Source organism: Anolis carolinensis, chromosome 1, assembly GCF_035594765.1.
Source record: "Anolis carolinensis isolate JA03-04 chromosome 1, rAnoCar3.1.pri, whole genome shotgun sequence".
Taxonomy (NCBI): Eukaryota; Metazoa; Chordata; class Lepidosauria; order Squamata; family Dactyloidae; genus Anolis; species Anolis carolinensis.
The window spans coordinates 268,698,279-268,719,895 of NC_085841.1; the positions used below are offsets into that span (position 1 = coordinate 268,698,279).

Genomic DNA, 21,617 nt, shown 5'->3' on the forward strand with positions numbered 1-21,617 from the left:
GAAATATTATCTACAGCTTGGCTTTAAGAATCAAACACATCTGTATCACTGAAGAAAATTACTCCAAAACGATCAATGAACTCAAGCAACATCTGCTTCAAAGAGGATATCCTTCTCATATAATTAAATACATCAATAGAGCAACCATCGTTTTGAAATAAACTCCCCTCCACAAAAGATGAATCAAGCAAAAACCAAAAGCAGTATTTCATTTGATAGGTTTCCATCCAGCATCTCTTAGAGAAAGTTATCTATTGCTAACAAATTCAGAAAATTTTGATAGAGCTATCAGCAAGCCTCCTGTTACGGCTTTCTGCCAGTTGCCAAATAGAAGGAGAGTTCTTGCAAAAGCTCTTCTGAAAACACCAGAAATATAGGATTGCACTATTGTGATTCAAAGCATTACATCACATGAAAATCCCTTAAAGGCTGCCACTTTCAGGAGCACAGTGACAGGCAGGACTTGCTGGTTCTAAGATGTGACTGAATGCAGACATGCATGATATCACCAGCAGTAAAGAGGCAAAACAACCAGATTCATGGGTACACACTTCAAGAACTGTTAAACCTGCTGTTCCAACCAGGAAGCTAGAGCAACCAGTGGCTAGGCATTTCAGCTTGGAACATCACTGTCTCTCTGATTTGTCTCTGTTTGTCCTGGAGATACCATTCCCTTCAGACATTTTAGGCAAAAGGGAGATTTTTTTATTTATAGACTGAAACTAATACCACACAGTCTCAACCTAGAGGACAATACCGACATCTACTAAGAATGCTGATAACATAGTGTTCTGAACTACTTATTGCCTAGTGTGCTGCCCAGTTTCAACTTTGGCAGCTGGAGAAGGCAGAAGCCGAAACATTTTTTCTTGACAGTTATGATAAAGTTCTCTGTGCTAATCACTTCCATATATATGTATACACACACACACACACACACACACACACACACACACACAGTGATTAACGGCATCTTTCTAGGACCTAGGACAAACTTGGAAGAAGTGTTGCTGGTTTGCTTTTTAATCAACTAATAGTATTATGTGTTACAATAGCAGACTTCAAGGATGCCACCATCATCACCCTTTTCAAGAAAGGGGACAGAACACACTGCGGGAACTATCGTGGTATCTCCCTTCTAACCTCTGCTGGGAAAATCCTCGCAAGAATCCTTGCAAACCGCCTTCTCCCTGTCTCAGAAGACACCCTCCGAGAATCCCAGAACGGCTTCCGCACTCCAGAGGAACAGTGGACATGATCTTCACTGCTCGACAGCTCCAAGAAAAATGCAGGGAGCAAAACCAACCTCTATACATGGCATTCATTGACCTTGCAAAGGCATTCAACACAGTGAATAACAGCGCTCTCTGGACCATCCTCCAAAAAATTGGGTGCCCTGACAAATTTGTGAACATCCTGCGGCTCCTCCATGATGACATGATGGCAACAGTCTTGGACAGCAACGGCTCCCAAAGTGACCCATTTAAGGTGGAATCAGGTGTCAAGCAGGGATGTGTTATTGCCCCTACCTTATTTTCCATCTTCATCGCTATCATACTTCACCTTGTTGATGGGAAGCTTCCCACTTGTGTGGAAATCATCGATCGGACAGATGGCAAGCTATTTAACCTCAGCAGACTAAGAGCCAAAACCAAGGTCACTACAACATCTGTTATAGAACTCCAATATGCCGATGACAATGTAGTCTGTGCGCACTCAGAAAAAGACCTACAAGCCACTCTAAACACCTTCGCAGAAGCATACGAGAAGCTCGGCCTCTCATTGAACATCGAGAAAACCAAAGTGCTCTTCCAACAGGCACCAGCTAATCCCTCTGCAATGCCAGGAATACAGCTTAATGGTGTAACATTAGAAAACGTTGACCATTTCTGCTACCTTGGCAGCCACCTCTCCACAAAACATTGACACTGAAATACAACACCGCCTGAGCTCTGTGAGTGCAGCATTTTTCAGAATGAAGCAGAGAGTGTTTGATGACCGGCACATCCATAGAGTGACCAAGGTGCTTGTTTACAACCCTGTTCTACGCCTGCGAAACGTGGACGGTCTACAGACATTACACCAAACTCCTGGAGCGTTTCCATCAGCGTTGCCTCAGAAAAATCCTGCAAATCTCTTGGGAAGACAGGCGGACAAATGTCAGCATGCTGGAAGAAGCAAAGACCACCAGCATTGAAGCGATGCTCCTACGCCATCAACTCCGCTGGACTGGCCACGTTGTCCGAATGCCTGATCACCGTCTCCCAAAGCAGTTGCTCTACTCCAAACTCAAGAACGGGAAACGTAATGTTGGTGGGCAGGAAAAGAGATTTAAAGATGGGCTTAAAGCCAACCTTAAAATTGTGTCATAGACACTGAGAACTGGAAAGCCCTGGCCCTTGAGCGCTCTAATTGGAGGTCAGCTGTGACCAGCAGTGCTGCGGAGTTTGAAGAGGCACAAATGGAGGGCTTAAAGGAGAAACATGCCAAGAGGAAGGCCCGTCAAGCCAACCCTGACCGGGACCGTCTTCCACCTGGAAACCGATGTCCTCACTGCGGGAAAACATGCAGATCATGTGGCGCAGGCTGTTGAGCAACCAGCTGCAATGAATCACTCTGACCAGGAGGTCATGAGTTCGAGGCCAGCTCGGAGCCCTGTGTTTGTCTTGTCTTTGTTCTATGTTAAGGCATTGAATGTTTGCCTTATATGTGTAATGTGATCCGCCCTGAGTCCCCTTCGGGGTGATAAGGGCAGAATATAAATACTGTAAATAAATAAATAAATAAAGAATAGGTCTCTTCAGCCATCTACGGACACACCCCCAAGATGGAAGACAATCATCCTCGAACTACGAGGGATCGCCTAAGTAAGTAAAAATTATGTGTTACAATCTGCTAAATGATGATTGATTATTAGCAAATGATGATTTATCAGTATAATCACTATCATCACTATTATCAGTATCATCAAGTAAATATATAATCTAATTTGACAAGAAAAACAATTTGATAATGGGGCAAATTACCCAAAGGCTCCTTTGCACTAGAAATTTTCAAGCAGAGACTAGAAAGCTATTAACAGAAAGAATTCTATTGCTCAGAATGTTCTGCACTAAGCAAGAGTCCAGCTGTAGATGTCCTTCAAAACTCCTTCACGTACATGATTCTAAGCTCTGCTCCCCTCTCTTGTATGCCTCTTTTGATGTAAAACAAGACTGTCCAACCAAACATTTCTTGTTTTATACAGTAATAATGAGGCAGACATGCAAATAGCAAAGGTTTCTGCTTCAGCCATGTCTGCCTTAGGACTTAAAAACTATGGATGATAAAAGATAGAACCCTTTTAAAACATGAACCCTTTGCCATTTCAGTATTTATAGAAGACAGTAGAACAAGAAAGCAACTAACATTGCTTTGGGTAAAAATAATAACTGAAGTGAAACAAGGAGCAAACACTTTGAAGATAGCCTTTTCCTTCTTGCTAGCCTTCCTCAGCTTGGTGACTTATAGTAGTCATGGACTATAAGCCCCATTATCTACATATGTACATATGTGACACTCCAACACATTTGAAAGATACTCCAACACATTTGAAAGATACAAATGTTCCCCAACATTGGGGAAGGAGAGTCTATATATTTTTGAAACCTCTTAAAAATGAGTGAAGAACCTGCAGTAATATTAAGGCCTGTCCAGGTGCCAATGAAGCCAATGTCTTTGTTCTCCTGGGATTGATGGGAGCTGCAGGTCATCAACATTTAGAAAGTCACAAGTTGTCTATGCCTGCATTGCATTACTGGCACTCAGTACAACTGTACATATAACACAGGTTTTCTAGCTTTGTAGCAGGAGGTTGTACAGGAATTGGAGCGCACAGGAGTTTACAGTGGTGTCACCAACACTAACCGATAGGCAACCATAGAACTCATGTGACCATAACCCATGACAATACTTGCAATTGCACAAAAAGTATGCCCCTCCCACAAGTAACAGTAGTTGTAGTAGTTCTGGAAAATGCAGCTTCGCTGAAGCAGAAGTGAAAATTAGGAAGACTGTTTCCACAACTGAGACATTCAAACTGGAGTACGCGATTGCCTGAATGCTGCAAAGGGGCTCCAAGTCTTTCTGACAAAGCTGATGATAGTCACGACACAGTCAATCAATTTCCCCAAGGAAATGACAAGAGTTCTCTACAGCCTTGTTTAAAAAATGTGTCTATTCAAAACCTGGAATATTTAGTTTTAATGATTGCAATTTATTCAACACCTGCATATGATCTGTTATTTTGGATATGTGCCAGAGAGTCACCTTTAGCCAATTTGGACAGCATTCAGCTTATATTATACAGACAATAGCAACATTCAGTGAGCGGTTCAGACAGATCCAAGAACTGTCATTACTAAAACAGCCCCAAACTTCTCACACTCCATGTTTTGCCAGCTGTGATGTTTGGTCCAGATTCTCATATTCTTCTCACTACGATAGTTATACAGTTTCTAAATTTAAGATGGGATCCTAAATATTCCATTCAATACTTTGTCTTTGTGTAAAGTAATGGAAGAAGTCAATGCTGGTTAGGGACTTAAAAGCCAACTGCCATTGGTATTTTTTTTCTTTGTCTTTCATTGGAGACAACAAATTTTTAGCCCTTGCATCGTGTGTGCAAATTTAAGGGGAAGTCTTGAGAACATTTTAGCCTCTTCTACTTTGACAGGGTGATTTCAATCTATATTAAGTTCTCCAATCTTACTTGGAATTGAATAAAAGTGACATTCAATTATATATGCCTTTAGTTTTGCCATTAAGTCCCACTGACATGGTTTTTTTTTCATCTGTGTGTGTCAATAAGTTTAGGATCAGATAAAGAATATTCTATAAAGAAGAATGTGTGAACATGTTGGCTGCCAAGTCTCCAGAAGCTATTTTAGGATCAATTACAGCACTACAGTTTTACTTTAATGATAATATGCTACGAAAATAAGAGTTTGAGGAGACCTCCAAACTCCTGGGTTTTTTTTCTGTATCAGGAGCAACTTGAGTTGCTTCTGGAGTGAGAGAATTGGCCGTCTGCAAGGACGTTGCCCAGGGGATGCCCGGATTTTTTTTTAATGTTTTTACCATCCTTGTGGGAAGCTTCTCTCATGTCCCCACATGGAGCTGGAGCTGATAGAGGGAGCTCATCCGCACTCTCCCTGAGTGGGATTCGAACCTGGCAGCTTTCAGGTCAGCCACCCAACCTTCAAGTCAAGAGGCTTTCGTCCACTACGCCATCAGGGGCTCCAGGTCACTTTGGCTGAGAAATCTAAACGCCCTCCCTTAAACTCTATAGGATGTTTCCATGGCAGCCAAAGTGGAATCAAAGCACAATAATTATGTCTCTAATTTTGCAAAAGGGGGCAATGCAGCTTGATGAGATGTGTGAAAATAGGCAGAGGGTGGTCTCTGGACCCCTCTCTATGTTCTAAGGGAGAAATGTGGAAAGTGCATCCTTCTTTGGTTCTTGAATTGCAATTCCTATTATTCACCAGAATAGACAGCTATTCCAACAATAGCTGGTCACATATTCCTCCTGCTTCAAAGAGAACTTTTTAAAATGGCCAATGTGTCTACTCCCACATGCAAGTACTCATATGGGAACTGCCACACTGTATGTTGTATAGGTTAAAGGGCTGTCTTTCATAGTAAAGAATGAGATTGTGCTAAATCTTAAAAATTCAACACTTTCATTTCTCTTACAATGCTTCTCAGCTTCAAGTTTCCATGGCAGTGCCAAATTTATACTCCAGAGAGGAGGCATTTTGTCAGGTCTTCTATAACATGGTATATTTTGAGAAAGCATGTATTTCAATTTCCCATATGAAAAGTAAAGGGAAGTAAATCCCCAGAAGACCACTCTACCTCTTCCATAGATTGAAAATGTGGATTGCTCGTTCAGTCTGTGTCATAACCAGAGGGCAGGGAATCTATGGTTGATTGGTATTTTGAAGAGGCTGGAACGTCTGTCACAGGCCATCTTATCACTACTTGTGCCCTATTTTCTTGCCTTTTACATGATTTGTTAGATAGGTCAATCCTTATTCCTCTTCCAAGTTAACAGTTTATTTTTTTCATTTCGCTATTGAAGTCTACCCATCCCTGCAATGGCTTGTATCTTTTTTTGTTCCACTACAGATCTGTACCTGTACAGAACCTTGTTAATTCTGTACAGTAATTTAAGCAGAAATTAAACTCAGTGTCAAAGTCATGACCCCCAAATACAGGCAGAGTATATACAGTATATACTGGATTTATCCTAATAGTCCACAAAAATGTCAAAAGACTCAAAAGAATGTGCAAGAGGAAAATCCAAATGTCTGTTCCAGGGTCAAAAGCCAATTACCAGTAATATCCAAGTTGCAAGGTTGAGTCAACAATTCCAAATCTGATGTCTGAGGGCAGTCCGGGTTCCAGAGAGCAGGGTCTTGGCTCAAGCACTGACGTTGCAGCCAGCAATCAGCTAACAAACTCCAGTCTCTGAAATCCCACTTTCACCGGTATTCACTGTTGTTGGGCCTCTTCTCACCTAGCATCAATGATCTTGGCAGCTGAAACTTTTTTTTCCTTAACTCCACAAATGCAAGAAAAGTTAACTCATCCTTAGCCTGCTCAGCAGAAGTATCTTGCATTTGGTTAGCAGGCTGGGAAGTCATTGCTTCTATTGATGTTCCTTCCGGACGTGGCTGAGGGAGTTGCTCTTCATTGCTAGGCTCCAATTGTACTGCTGAGCCTTCTATCAGCAATCCCTCGTCCAAGCTCTTCATGCTGTCCATGACATTCATTCCCATTCCAGACATCTCTCTCCCGTCATAGCCTTTCCCCATAAGAAGCACCAGTGTTTGCCAGTGTTCAAAATGATAGGAAGAGGTAAAAGACTTAACTGCAATTTTTGAAAACAACTGGAATAATGTTATGTAAACAAATTGCATTGCAACCCATGTCACTTTCAGCAGTGCTAAATAGAGATGCAAGGAGGCAACAACCACATTCTACCAAGGCCAGGAATAAAATAAAAATCGAATCTGGCAATGTCATAGCAATATGCAGTCAGGACATGTGTGCACATATGCTGAATAAATTACATTATGACAGTAAGTGAAAGAGTGCAATTTCATAAGGCAGGGCATAATTGTGAGCAGAAATCCTTTGCAAACTTTTCACCTCAGCACAAGAAAGTCCTTTAAGGAATTTGTGTACCTAGAAATTCTCCAAACAGCTTACATGCAGACAGTTTTAGCCTCCTTATCTTCAAGATGACACATTTCCAGACAACGTGTACTTTCTGGATTGTTGTTAATTACCATCAAGTCATTTTGGATTTATGGAAGTCCCATGAAACAGAGACCTTCAAGACATCCTATGATCTATAGCCCTGCTCATGCCCTGCAGTCTCAGGGCTGTGGCTTCCTCAATTGGGTCTATTGACATATAACATGCTGTTTTTTTTCCTGATTGCCACTCACTTTAGCAAGAATTATATATTTTTCATCTCATGTCATGCCACAACATGCCCAAACAGCAATAGCACTGGTTTGATCATTATGGCTTCTAGGGGAAGTTCAAGACTGATTTGCTCTATGAGCCATTCATTCATTTGTTTGTGTTTGCCAGTCCCATGGTATTAATAGAACTCTTCTCCACATTTCAAACTCCCCAGATTATTTTAGCCAGTTATGGGCACTGCAGGGAGTATGATGGTACGTTTATACTGAACAGCTAATCCAATTTGACTGCTGTCTTTTGCAAAAGTTAAAAATTAATAAGTACAATGAACAAAATAAAGGGGTAGGTTGACTTGAAAGAAGAAATCCTGATTCACATAATAGCTAGTTAGCTTAATGTGGGAACTGTGGACTTCCAGATGTTGTTGGAATGCAAAATCCATCACTCCTCTATGCTGACTAGAACTACAGGACCAACAACCTTACAGGACCACAATTTGCCAGCCATTAATTTGAAGTTTCAAAGGAATAAAACCAACATATGGATTGCCAATTTGTTTCTTGTTGTACTAGCAGAAACATCTAGAGATTCCTTTAGTCAAATTCATGAATAATCAAATCCGCAAAAGTTAAACCCGTAAAAATGAAGGGGAAATGCCAGTGAGATGTCATCATTTCTACAAATAACTAACTCTCATTCACATCGAGTCTCTTGCAACTGAACAGTCAGCAGTTACATGACTGACTGAATGAGAATGCTTCTCACAGTACCACTGCTGTCAGTCTGCAGATTTGCTGCCTTCACGAATGGGCAAGATGCAAGTGAGGTTAAGCAATGCTCGCTCAGAACACCAAGACCGATGCTAATCTCTAAACCTGTTGGGAATTGGCAAAGTACTTCTCATTTATCACAACTGGCAACAAATGCTATTTCTTTATGTTCTATGGACAGCATGTTATTTCTTGACAATGTTAGTGGGATTACTAATAAATAGAAGTTGTTGGTTATTTGGGCTGTAATATCTTTAGAGTGCATAAAGGCCCTTCTGCTATTATAAAGGTCCTCTCTTGCTTGAGGCATGTAAAACAATGTCGATTTGTTTTCCTTCAGCTTAATTAGATAGTGCAGGACAGATTCAGAATGGAAGGAAGTGTCATATGGAGATCGGACACAGTGACAAAATGGAAAATGTGTTCTGGCTTTTAAAGATAGAGATTATAGTCTCAGCTACAAAACAGGGATGCCCTTTAACTCATAAAAATCACACCTTCATGACAAAATAATTAAAAATAAATTGATTTCTAAAGAATGCCCACTGCCCACATTCTGTTGTTAACTATTCATATTTTTCACGGTTCAGAGTCTTCTTCAGGAAGATTCCAAGGAGATGTCCAACATCTCAACTAAGACACACAAGATAAATAGGGTAGAGGCACTTGTGGTTACAATGAAGGCTAGTAGTGAAACTTAAAACCCATCCTCTATGATAGAACAAGGAAGTCACTACACCACAAGCATATATTCATTCACTATCACTTCCCATTTTACAACACACACTTATCCTTTTTCATTGTAAAGACTAGGCTGGAATTTGTGTACCTAACCTTCCCTTTCTGAAGATGTTATATATTTATATACTTTGTCTTATCTCACCACTCAAAGAAGGCAGTCCTCAAAATGAGACTTCAGGTAACACCTACAGTCAAAAGAGTGGTTCACTTTTTTATTCTATCCCTCACCAGGCCAGGACCAGATGAGGCATCTAAAAAAGCAGGACTCTCAACAGACTGGGCTTCTGTGACTTTTCTTCCTCCTACCACTTTATGGCCAGGCATCTCATCTTTTCCTTTTTCTATCTTTTGCTTTCACACAGGTGACTATTGTTAGCTGACCTTCTAATTTTGACTTGCAGTCATTAAATTAAAGAAGGCCCAAACAACTGTTTTCAACTGCTGTGTCAACTGTTATACCATTGTGGTACAGTAGAGTCTCGCTTATCCAACGTAAATGGGCCGACAGAACGTTGGATAAGCGAATATGTTGGATAATAAGGAGAGATTAAGGAAAAGCCTATTAAACATCAAATTAGGTTATGATTTTACAAATTAAGCACCTGAACATCATGTTATACAACAAATTTTACAGAAAAAGTAGTTCAATACACAGTAATGCTATGTAGTAATTACTGTATTTACGAATTTAGCACCAAAATATCATGATATATTGAAAATATTGACTACAAAAATGTGTTGGATAATCCAGAACATTGGATAAGCGGGTGTTGGATAAGTGAGACTCTACTGTAATAGTTTAACTGCAATGGCTTCATACTATGGGAACCTAGGGATTTGTCTTTCAGAAAGGGGCCTTTAGAATGATCTGTCAGAGAGCTCTAGTGTCTCACCAAACTACAAATCCCAGGATTAATTAGGATGATGCCACTGTAGTTAAACAGGTGATAAAGCATTATAATTATGTTGTGTGGATAGAATCTTTAAAAAAAGTTGAATAGACAGCTAAAGTTTCAAGCAGAATCTTTTTATGTTCTATAAATGCTTGCAGAAAGAGTATTATGTTGTAATTACTTAGTTCTTCCTTTTAAATTTCAGTATAACATAGTCCTTTAAAGTGAAATCTCAGACAACTAACAAAAATTTTCTACACTCCTTTACGGACTTGTTTTCTCCTTAGAGACCTTACATAAGTTGTTGAGGTCGACACTGGACTCACCTTCACAGCCCAAATTGACTGATCCAGGGGATGAAAAAGCTTGAAACAGAAGCCATCCTTTTTGGAGGGTCTCTCAATCAGCTCACAAGAATGAAGTAAGATGGTGCCAACCCACTGTCCAACTTTTGGCGTTTTATAGATGAGCAGCACCCCAGGTTTCAGTACACACCACAACTTCGTCCAGCTTTTCAAAGTCCCACGAATCTAAAGAACAAGAACATACAAGCATTTTCCCTCTCTCTAGTAAAGTAAATTAGTTTTTCATCAAAGAAACCCCAATTTTGCTATCCTGCAATGCATTTATTCTGTGAGCAAGCTCACTTAGGCAGAAGAAATGAAATGCACAGACACAGGTGGGTGACACCTGGCTCGACAGCAATCCATGTGAAAAAGATCTTGGGAGTCTAAGTGGACAAGTTGAAGATGAGTATGATGCAGCTGCTCAAAAAGCCAATGGGATTTTGGGCTGCATCAAAAGGCGTATAGTGTCTAGATTGAGGGAAGTCATGGTGCCTTTGAATTCTCTCTGGAATACTGTGTCCAATTCTGGGCCCCACAATTTAAAAGGGATATTGACAAGCTGGAAGATGTCCAGAGGAGGGCGACTAAAATGATTAAAGGTCTGGAAACCATGTCTTATGAGGAGCATCGTAAAGAACTGGGTGTGTTTAGCCTGAAGAGAACATTGAGAGGAGACATGATAGCTATGAACACATATGTGAAAGGATGCCACAAGGAAGAGGGAGCACGCTTGTTTTCTGCTGCTCTGGAAACTAGGACTTGGAGCAATGGGTTCAAATTGCAGGAAAGGAGATTTCACCTGAACATTAGGAAAAACTTCCTGATTGTAAGAGCTGTTCAGCAGTGGAATTCTCTGCCTCAAGTGCGGTGGATGACCCTTTCTTGAAAACTTTTAACAGAGGCTGGATGGCCATCTATTGGGGGTGCTTTGATTGTGCTTTTCCTGCATGGCAGGGGGTTGGACTAGATGGTCCACGTGGTCTCTTCCAACTCTACGATTCTATTATTCTCCAAAGCATTTTGCTGGATCATTCCAGATGAAATAATCTGTGAAAAAGGGGCCAGCTCTCTCCAAACAGCTTATTATGAGGAGCGTATTCCCCTTTCTGGCAAGAACTGAATGCTGTTTCCAGACCTTGAGCCACTGTTCCATTTCAAGAGTACCCTTGAAAGAGCAAGGCAGCCTGGAGGTGGTATGTGTACATCTTCACTGTTTCAATAAAAAGTAGGTCTGCTCCTTCTGCTTTTTCCACTCTGTAACCAAGATAAATTTTATTGCCTGACTGTAAAAGTGCTTTAAGGCTTCAAAGGAACATGACCCATTTTTATTGTATGCATCTGTTGTGACTCCAGGGAAATAAACTGATTGGTTCGAGCCTTCTAGTGTCAGCAGATAGCAAATGGGAAACAGATCTGATAATTAGAGATCAACAAACAAGGTTGTAGTACTATTCAAGGGTTTGGCCATTCCCTGCAGAGTTGGTGGGAGGTCATAATTAAGGAACAGACAAAACCCTTCAACAATATGCGAGTGTGCTTTGTATATAGAACCCCCCCCCCCCCCCCCCGCAGCAACCAGCCAGGCTTTGAAGCTGCAGGGCCATTAAATGCTAATCAAGGTGGCCAATTGCAACATTCACACATGCCTCAAGAAGACAAGAGTTCTTTCTCCCACCCTGGACATTCCACAGATATATAAACCTCACTGGCTTAATTCCCAACAGACCCCTCAACCTCTGAGGATGCCTGCCATAGATATGGGTGAAATGTCAGGAGAGAATGCTTCTGGAACATGGCCAGGCAGCCCGGAAAACTCACCGCAACCCAGTGATTCCGGCCATGAAAGCCTTCGACAACACACTCATCCACTCAGTGTTGGGAACTCCCAAGGAAAGGTAGCTCAAGCAGCAAGACTGGAGAATTGATTTTCATATGTGTTATGTGTAGACCAAAGGAGGCAAATGTGGCAAGTCCAGGGGCAAATCTTCTGCCCCGGGATCCTCTGTGGGCCACACAGACTGTCCAAAAATGCTGATTAAACCCCCCCTAAGGATGAGCAGCCAGGAGTCAATGTCTGGCTTTTGAAATTGGATTATCACTTGATGTTTAAATAGGAGGGACTGCAGTTTATTTTAAACATATATTGCCCCTCCCAAAAGCTCACAGCAGGAAGGGAAATCAATTTCAGGAACTGACAGTCACAAAAAGAGGTATCAAGGGATAAGGATTAGGATCACTTGTTTAGACCTACCAGGATAGATTCATCTGATGATGTACTATGCACATAGAAGTAGAAGAGAGACAGAACACAAAGCCTATCTGGCATTTAGAAGGATTATATGTGCTAACCCTGGAGCCAACTTTGACTTGTGGCCACTGGTAGTCCTCCATGAATGTGTCCAAACCATCTTTAAATTTCCCTCAGCTGGTGGACATTACTAATTTTGGAGCCAGTTCAGAAGTTCAACTGTGTACACTGTGAAGAAATGACTCCTTCTACCTCTCTAGCTTCCTTACTCTTAAAAAAAAAATCAAATGTTTCCAAATTTGCAGCATCAACTATGTTTTTCCACAAATGTCAGAACTAGTGTGTTAATGTTTTTCACATATCTGGGCTTTTCTAGAACCAACAAACATTATTAGCCTGAGACATTCTGAAACAAAGAAGTGTTTCAGTAAGTCAGTCAAGAAGCTATCTGTCTCCTAAGCAGTTTTCTCTACTTCCCTTCATCTAATTTTTATCACCAGTTTTGCCACATACAAGTCTCGGTTATTACTTCAGTCTCAGGAATTACTTCACCATATTACTTTCAGCCTACTGCCTTTGTTCCCATATAGGACTATTATGAAGCAGAAAACAGCTCTCTGAAAGGAGGCGGCCGATGGATGATGAATGTACCAAGCTAAAGCCCACTGGATCTTCTTAGCCATGTAAACTTAAAATGATGTTTTGCACTAAATTACCTTCAGCCAATCTGCCATAATGACCACACTGGGATCTTTCAAAGCACTGAAGAGTTGCTTGGTGGCTCGTTTCTTTTCCTGCCTGTAATTTTTCTTCTGGACCTGTTAGACCATGAAACAAAACAGGACTTGTGAATACATTTTCTCTTTCTCTAGCAAAGAGAGGGAAATTGAGAGGGAAAAGTGGGCTCATGCTGTTCATTTCAAAACAGCAGCCTCCCATTTCAGGTAACTCATTGAATGTATACACAGCACTTAGTGCAGCAGCAATAAGAACAGCAAGACTTTGTTTTTCTCTGTGAAGTTGTATACCTTTCAAAACTTCAGAAATGGAAACTGAAATATGTGTAGCCAACCAACATCAGAGAGTGATCAAGATGGCTATAGTTATTAATGGGGAAGTATAAACAAACTAGGAGAGGCTGCAGCACTTTGTTTTTGCCCAAGTCTGTAGGGAAGGGGGCTCCTCTTCTTCCCTTCCCCCACATTCAATTAGTCAAACTCATTCTGCAGGAAATAAAGTGCGCTGAAAACAAAGGGGGAAAGCTGGGATGTTTTAAAAGCAGCTGAAAAAATAGAATAGCAGAGAATTAACTGGGACTGTTCCTGAGATATGAGGGCAGTTGGAAGATATAATATTGTTTTTGGGTTTGGCCTTTTACTTAGTGAAGTTTCAAATGTACATGAACTAAATTATTTTAAGGGTTATTTTAATCCAGTGTAACACAATGGTAGAACTGTTGAGACGGTACAGGGAGTACCTGGTTCCAGGTCCCCACTAAGCCATGAAGCTTACTGAGTGCCCCTGTGTTGATTACTTTCTCAGCACCATCTATTTCAAAATGTTCTATCAATAAAAGGCTGGCAAGGCTGGATGGTGGCAGAATGACAGATGTGTAGGGTAAAACATAATTATTACTACAAATCAATCATTCTCACCAATACAATTTAAATATTTTCATTAAGGTATTGTATTACTGACCGAAAAGTTTTTAAAAGTCATTTTTTTTACTTGTTAGGTTAATATATGATTGAAGGAGACTGTGACAACATTTATAATGTCTTGAAAACTTTCATGATAGGCAGCACATTGCAATTATCAAAACACATGAATTTGAAATGTATTTATGCATTAAGCACCACTGGATTTCCATTTAGACAGAGAAATCACTTTTATTATTATTATTATTATATTATTTTATTTTTTACCCACGTCTGCTCATAGCTCAAAGCAAATCACACCATGGGGACCCTTGATCCATCGAGCCTCTAGCCTCATATCATCAACTCTTACTTGCTTTGGTTTTCCAGGGTTTTCCCAGTGGCGCAGCAAGTTAAACCGCTGAGTTAAACCCCTGAGCTGCTGAACTTGCTGACCGAAACCTAGCAGTTCAAAAACATGCAAATGTGGGTAGATCAATAGATACCGCTACGGCAGGAAGGTAATGGTGCTCCATGCAGTCATGCCGGCCATATGACCTTGGAGACGTCTACGGACAATGCCGACTCTTTGGATTAGAAACAGACATGAGCACCACCCTCCCAGAGTCGGACACGACTAGACTTAAGGTCAGGGGAAAACCTTTACCTTTAAGGCTTTTGTATATCCCCAAAACTGCTACCAGCTAGAATGTTAATAAAGGCCAAAGGTGACTTTTCATAATGGGGAGACCACCATGAAATCTCCTAGTCCAACACTCAAACCCATAAATAATGCTGTCTCCTTCCTCTTGATAATCCTACTTAAATGTGCATTTAGTCATTTGAGTGTAAGACTAGGACACTAAAAGAACAGGATTAAAATCCCCACTTTGTCATGGAAACCTACTACTGACCTTGGGCAAGTCATACTCATAGAAAGAATCGGAGGAAAGCAAGAGCAAGGCCACTGAACAAATTCTGGAAAGAAACCCCTATTAGACGTTTGTCTTACAGTTGCCACAAGGCAAAATGACCTGAAGGCACACAAGAGCAATCAACTCTTCTGCAGAAATAATGGAGAACCATTGTGAATCTGTTATTTTGATTGCTTCATTACAAATCAATCAATGGAGAGCTATAGCCTTTGGACACTGGAAAATAGGTGCAAGGTAATCAAGACAATCACTTCCCGATACAATTCTTTCACCTACCTTCAATGTCTCTTTCTTGTTGTTTTTGCCATTAGGGGAGACACACTCTTTATCAGATCCATTGCAAAGCTTGTAATCAGTCTAAAAGTAAGGAATGAAGATTATTTAAATATTGCTATTGAACATAACAATAAAATGCTACACCACCAGGAACTCAGTAATACACTTTATCTTCAAAGACATAACTATGTCATTCTGTTTCAGTGCAAAAGATAGAAAGGATTCTTGTACCACCTTTGAGGAAGAAATCTGTAGCATTAAACTTTCATGAACTCCACTCCACTGCATCAGATGCAATTATAAATTACAGAGCAAGAAAATGACAATCCTGACTGTACATGAAGATACACACTTCTATCTACATCCATAACAGAGAGACCATTTGCAGCATGGCAAGGACATTGTCATAGACTTGGAGGAAGAAAATGAATGGTTATCTGTCACGACCCAGTCTGTTAGCAGTGACTCAAACAAGGTTTGGAAATTTTCCCTATGGGCTGCAGTTGATTCTTGTTTCGTTTCCTCTATAGCCACTACGTGTGTTTCATCACAAATTATAAAACTTGTATCTTGAGCTCAGGTGGAGTTGCAGTTTCATGAAAGCCAGATGAGTAAGGAAGGGAAAGCCGGCAATGACTTACAGAACCTAATCTGAATCAGCCTAGCTTGCAATTGGCTTCTATGAGCAGTAACTTTTACACTCTGTTATACAGGCATTTAATTTAAACTAAGAGCTAAGACTCACTTTCTACCTGGATGAATAACTTGGTAAGGAATCTGTTGCAAAAAACCTTCTTCAAAATAAATTAGATCTTTTGTTAAAATTGCCCTTTAGTTTGCAAGTCAGGTATACAAAATCCTCTTTAGCAACTTCTTTCACTCACTTATTCTAACACAAGATTCCTTGTAAATCTAAACCATGGTTTGTAACAATGGTCTGAAGGTTAAAACAAACTACATTTTTGTGGAAATCAGATTTTGTTTACCATGCATTATATCAGAGTACGCATAGATCTAAAAACATGAGGAAATTAACCAAAAAGGAGAAGAGAATGTAGATACCATTTGTAATACCACATTTGTCACCTGCTTTTAGAAAAGGCCCTGGCCCCTAGCTGAAGCAGGCAGCTGGATATACCTCTCAGGATCTCTCACCCAGCTGTTTGTCTCAACACACCCCAGAAAGAAGCTTGTCATTTCTTAGTGCTTTAATCTGCAGCAGCTAGGAAATCCTTCTGTTGGGTACTAACTGTTAAATAGAAGGTTTTGGGACTCATGAGTCATTAACAACCATCAATGTGAAACTCCAAAGTTATGAGACAGTAAGTCTTGTTTATGATCACACAAATATTCAACAGGATATCAGCCAATATGTTTAGCTTTGGATAAAAAGAGCTTTGTGGGGAAGGGGAAGCCATCATTCCAAATAGCTCTGCATACACAAAAATATACTGTAGTGATATCAAATAGGAACTATGCTTTGGTAATAGTAAATGTCCCTAGAAATACTTGGACTCTGAAGAGTGCTCAGAGAGCACAATGAGTGTTTTGTTCTTGCAATCACACCTGCCCAAATTCTGTCTGAAACAGAATGCCTTGCCAAAAGTGTCTGGTTTTTGCTTCCTCAATGGCTGGATGTGTAGCAAACAGTTCTAAGTTCTTTATATCTTTTTATTTTAAATTTATTTGATACATCCCAACAATTAACTATTTTTGCCATACATAACTTATTTCAGTGTACATTATTCCAAAAGTGACTATTCCTTAAATGACATTTTAAACGATCCTTGGAAATGTATCACCCACCACCCCTGCCCTCCCCCTATTCCCCCCGCCCCCTTGGAACAGCAATACAAAATATTATCAAGGCATCATTTTAACCGTGTGGAACGCCTGGTTCAAGGTGGTGTATCTTTAGTCTCTGTCTATTTTCTCAATAAGCACGGACCATTTCCTGAACCAGTCTTGTTCTTTTAGGCTATTTGTATACTTTTTTCCCTTTGATTGATGAAGTCATTAATTATATATTCTGATATATAATCCCACCAAGATTCTACGTCCCATTTTGAATCATCCCTCCTAAAATCATCCTTTTATTTTATAAAAGTTTGTTGTAAAGCCGTCTGGCCCAGCTGATGAATTTGTTTTTAGGTTTTCTATTGTTTTTTCAATTTCTGATTTAGTTATTGTACTATTTAGAATAGATTTTGATTGTGTATTTATAATTTATCTTAAAGCATGATAAAGTCATTTGGGGGGGGGGGGTTGGAAGCAGATGACTGATACCCCAGTATATGGCTGTGACTCAGAATGTTGCAAAAATGGGTTGGGAGAAGCCAATTGAATGCATAAAATGCATTTGTATGCTGAGGTCAAAGTGATGAGTAAAGCTTGCTTGGCAACACAATCTTATGACTGAAATACCTAAGCAAATATGCTGGTTGTATAAAGAATGAAGTCTACCTTTGGCTTCAGTGCATTCTTGTCTATTTGTTTTAAAATTTTACAGCTTTGTTCATTCTTCACATGTTTTTAATGTAGTCTATACTTCCAACTACCATGTGATTTTACATTTTTAATATGAGTAATTTATAAGATAAAAAAATCCAAAAGGTGTATTTGTTTACCTGTGTGTCACAAGAGTCCCATTAATCTTATATTTGGTTATATATATGTTGAGCAATGCTTTTTAACAGCATACATATACAGTTGGATTAATGTACTAATGCACATCTTTTTCAAAAGAAATAAAATGTTAATTATATAAGGAAACATTCCATCATGAGCGCAGGAAATGCATGCAGATCATTCCAATTAGACAAAGTATCCACATGTTTTAACAAGTATACAGCCAACTTTATTATAAAATGTTTTTAAAGGAGTGCTATTTTTTCACATAGAACTCCTCCTCCAAAGGAGGCCAAATTGCTGAAAATAATACATGTCTGTTTGTAATTCAGGGCAAACACTACCATTATCTCTATATGTTTGCTTTAAACACAATATGTATCAAATATATAATCTAGTTCTCTTAACAAAGAACTAGGAAATGAAGACAAAACATATGCAGTAACTCCAGGAGTGAAAGGTAGGTCCCAAATCTTCACTCTATGGCAACAGGAACAGGAAATTGGGAAGGAGCCACAACAAATACTGAATAACAGCAATTAATAGCAGTAATCTGCAGCATTTAAGCACATACTGAAAAAAATTAGCAAACTCTCAACATGATAAACTTGTCTAGATTCATGCCCTGGTTGGTTACCATTATCCACAGCAGGTCTCCAAAGTGGAACTAGATGCCATGGCTTACATATCTTCCAATGTTTCACAGATGAAAACTGGGACACAACCAGTGTGCTCAGAATAGTGGGAGCTGGGTTGTTGTGCATTTTGCGGGCTGTATGGCCATCTTCCAGAAGCATTCTCTCCTGATGTTTCACTCGCACCTCTGCAGGAGTCTACGGTATACCATGCAGCTTTGGACAAATCTACATAGGGACCACCAAACTCAGTATTGCCCAAACACGAATCAAGGAAAATTAAAGACTAACTCAACCAGAGAAGTCAGCCATAGCAGAGCACTTGATGAACCAACCTGGACACAGCATATTATTTGAGAACACAGAAATACCACTGAAATCCACAAACATGTGGACAGTTTCAACAGAAACTGGACATTTTTCTTTTTCTTTCCGGACCTTCCACAGATATATAAACTTCTTTTGCTTAGTTTTCCAATATACCTCACTACCACTGAGGATGCCTGCCATAGATGTGGGCAAAATGTCAGGAGAGAATGCTTCTGGAACACGGCCATACAGCCCGGAAAATGCACAACAACCCAGTGATTCCGGCCATGAAAGTCTTCGACAACTCAATAGTGGGAGCATTAATGAACACACAAGCAAAGAGAGCCTGAAAGAGTTTGCTCTTGTCTAAACAGACTGGAGAAGGGCAATCCTTCTCCTCTCTTTTGCTCCTGCTGAACTAATTGCATGCACAATGAACTCAGTTTGCAGCAATTGAAGTAAGCCAAGGATAAAAGGGGAATATGGGAAGAGAGGAGAAGAACTGGGATGCTTTAAGAGCATCTGAAAAACTTGGGAGTACAGAGGATTGGACTGTTCTGGTCAAACTAGGACCCAGCTGGAGTGTATAGGCCTAAAGTAGGCTGGAATGGATGAACATACATGTGTCCCTCAAAATATTAGTAAATCTATTAATCCTGATCATTCCTGATCATTGGCCATGCTGAATGGGGATGATGGGACGCAGAAGCTTTACATAATATGGGTTTGTCTACCTCCCAAACCTCTGATGCGGAGGGATATTCCAGTCACTGCCTGGCAGATATGGAACGCTGGAGAACTGAAAACAAGGAGGGAATAAGATGACATGTCCTTGGAGCAGAGTCCAAAACAAAGCTCCTTTTATATACGTGTGTGAGCTATTCTGGGAATGGTGGCACAGAAATCAAACTAGGCAACAGGCAAAAACCAAAGAAAGTCTTCATGTGTGAACCCATTTTCAGCCTTCCAACTAGAGTGAGACTAAATCCTGGATCCAGTGCATTTCTACTATTTTAGTATTTTATTATATTACTATGTATAATTGTGTTTTTATCTTGGTGTATTTTATCTGCTGATGATGTGTATTATGTATGTATTTTATTTCAGTTTGTTGTAATGAACTGGGCTAGGCCCCATATTAGCCGCCCCAAGTCCCTTCGGGGAGATGGAGGCGGGGTACAAAAATAAAGTTGTTGTTGTTGTTATTATTATTATCAACCTCATTACCTTATTAATGGAGTTTGGTGTCTGAGGAATCTCGTCCTTCAGCATGGATAAAGCGTTTCCTTCCATGTCTTTCCCTGAAATACAAGAGCATAAGGAAAACTGATTTTTTCTCTCTGAAAAAATCAGTGAAACAAATAACTTGTGAAAAGCTTGACTGCTAAAGGGAATAAATAAGAATTATAACATAAGAAAAACACATTAAAATTATAAGTCATATTAAGTCAACCAAGTTCCCGTCCATGACTGTAGAAAAGGATACAGAAAAATGATAACTTAAGTACCAATGGGCCTAAATATCCCAAGGCACCAGATCCCACCTGATCTTGAAAGCTAAAGAGGCCAGTTTAATACTTGGATGGGAGACTACCAGTAAGTATCAGGTACTGTCGGCTGTAGTTCAGAGGAAGGGATTGACAAAACCAACTCTAAGTATTCCTTGCCCAAGAAAATCCTATGAAATGAATGGGATTGCCGTAAGTCAACGGACGATTTGAAGGCAAAGACACACATTTCCAGTTATGGTTCTTAAATAGCCACTAAGATAAAGAGTTATGAATTATCCGTGTATCAGTTTCTTTGGATTAAGGTCTGGTTCAAGCATGCAAGCCTATCAGTTCTCTACAACTGATAGGCTGTAGTTTTATTTGCTATATGTTTTACTTTATTGTATTGTACTGTGTGTTTATTTTATGCTCTGTTTTAGGCACTTTGTGCCACATGTAAGCCTCCTTGAGTCTCTTCAGGGAGATGGAGGCGGGATACAAGAGTAAAGTTGTTGTTGCTGTTGTTGTTATTATTAAGACTAGATTGCTGAATGAATGAACATTTGCCACTAGAAACACAGGATCTTGCATCTCTCCATTTGTCACTGGTCCGCAACAGTCAGCTTTCCTCACCTTAGGCTATGATGGCTATGGCTGCTGGGAGTTGCAGTGCAACAACATCTGGAGAGATACATGATTCATACGCATGCTGACTTTCAATGAAGGAGTAACAGTTTCCTTTTGGAAAGCGTATTTCTGCTTGCTGGGGGTGTTCTTCAGTGATCAGAATGCTCTCTGCCTCCGTCATCGATCGGTCTCACTTCATGCATGGAATAAGAATCAGTTCTGCCTCTCAGGTTGTCTTTATGAAAAGAGAGAGACCTGAACAGAGAGGCCTGCCATGACGAAGCCTGATCACCTCTGCCTTAGGCTGAGCTGCTGGGCAAATAGAGGAAGGCAAATTCGTCAATAGAGCCACTGGGAAGTAGAGATTAGGATTAAGCACATCCTTGCTCTGTCACACTCAAACATCTTAATGCTAGGGATTTGCACAATGGTGTTTTACAAAGGCAGATGATTACTGAATGAATTACTCTCGCTTTCCTTCTGTGTTCATTCCACTGAAAGAGAACATATGGCCCAGCCTGCCAATTAGTTTTAATGGGAATCACAAGTCTGATTCATGGTTCACAAATATGCAGATTTACTCTTTCAACTGGTTTTTTTCT

The 21,617-nt window shown here is 40.1% G+C and overlaps 1 protein-coding gene across 3 annotated transcripts in view; it reads right to left on the reverse strand.

Annotated features, from left to right (window-relative positions):
- Positions 1-21,617, reverse strand: part of osbpl5 (oxysterol binding protein like 5) — a 200,660-nt gene that overhangs the window by 46,213 nt on the left and 132,830 nt on the right. For all 3 annotated transcript variants that reach the window (XM_062967651.1, XM_008107692.3, XM_008107704.3), the window contains 4 exons: positions 20,126-20,199; positions 15,327-15,407; positions 13,195-13,296; positions 10,210-10,413 (listed from right to left, as the gene is read on the reverse strand). In XM_062967651.1, coding sequence (XP_062823721.1) covers positions 10,210-10,413; positions 13,195-13,296; positions 15,327-15,407; positions 20,126-20,199 — 461 coding nt within the window. The remainder of the gene's footprint in view (positions 1-10,209; positions 10,414-13,194; positions 13,297-15,326; positions 15,408-20,125; positions 20,200-21,617) is intronic.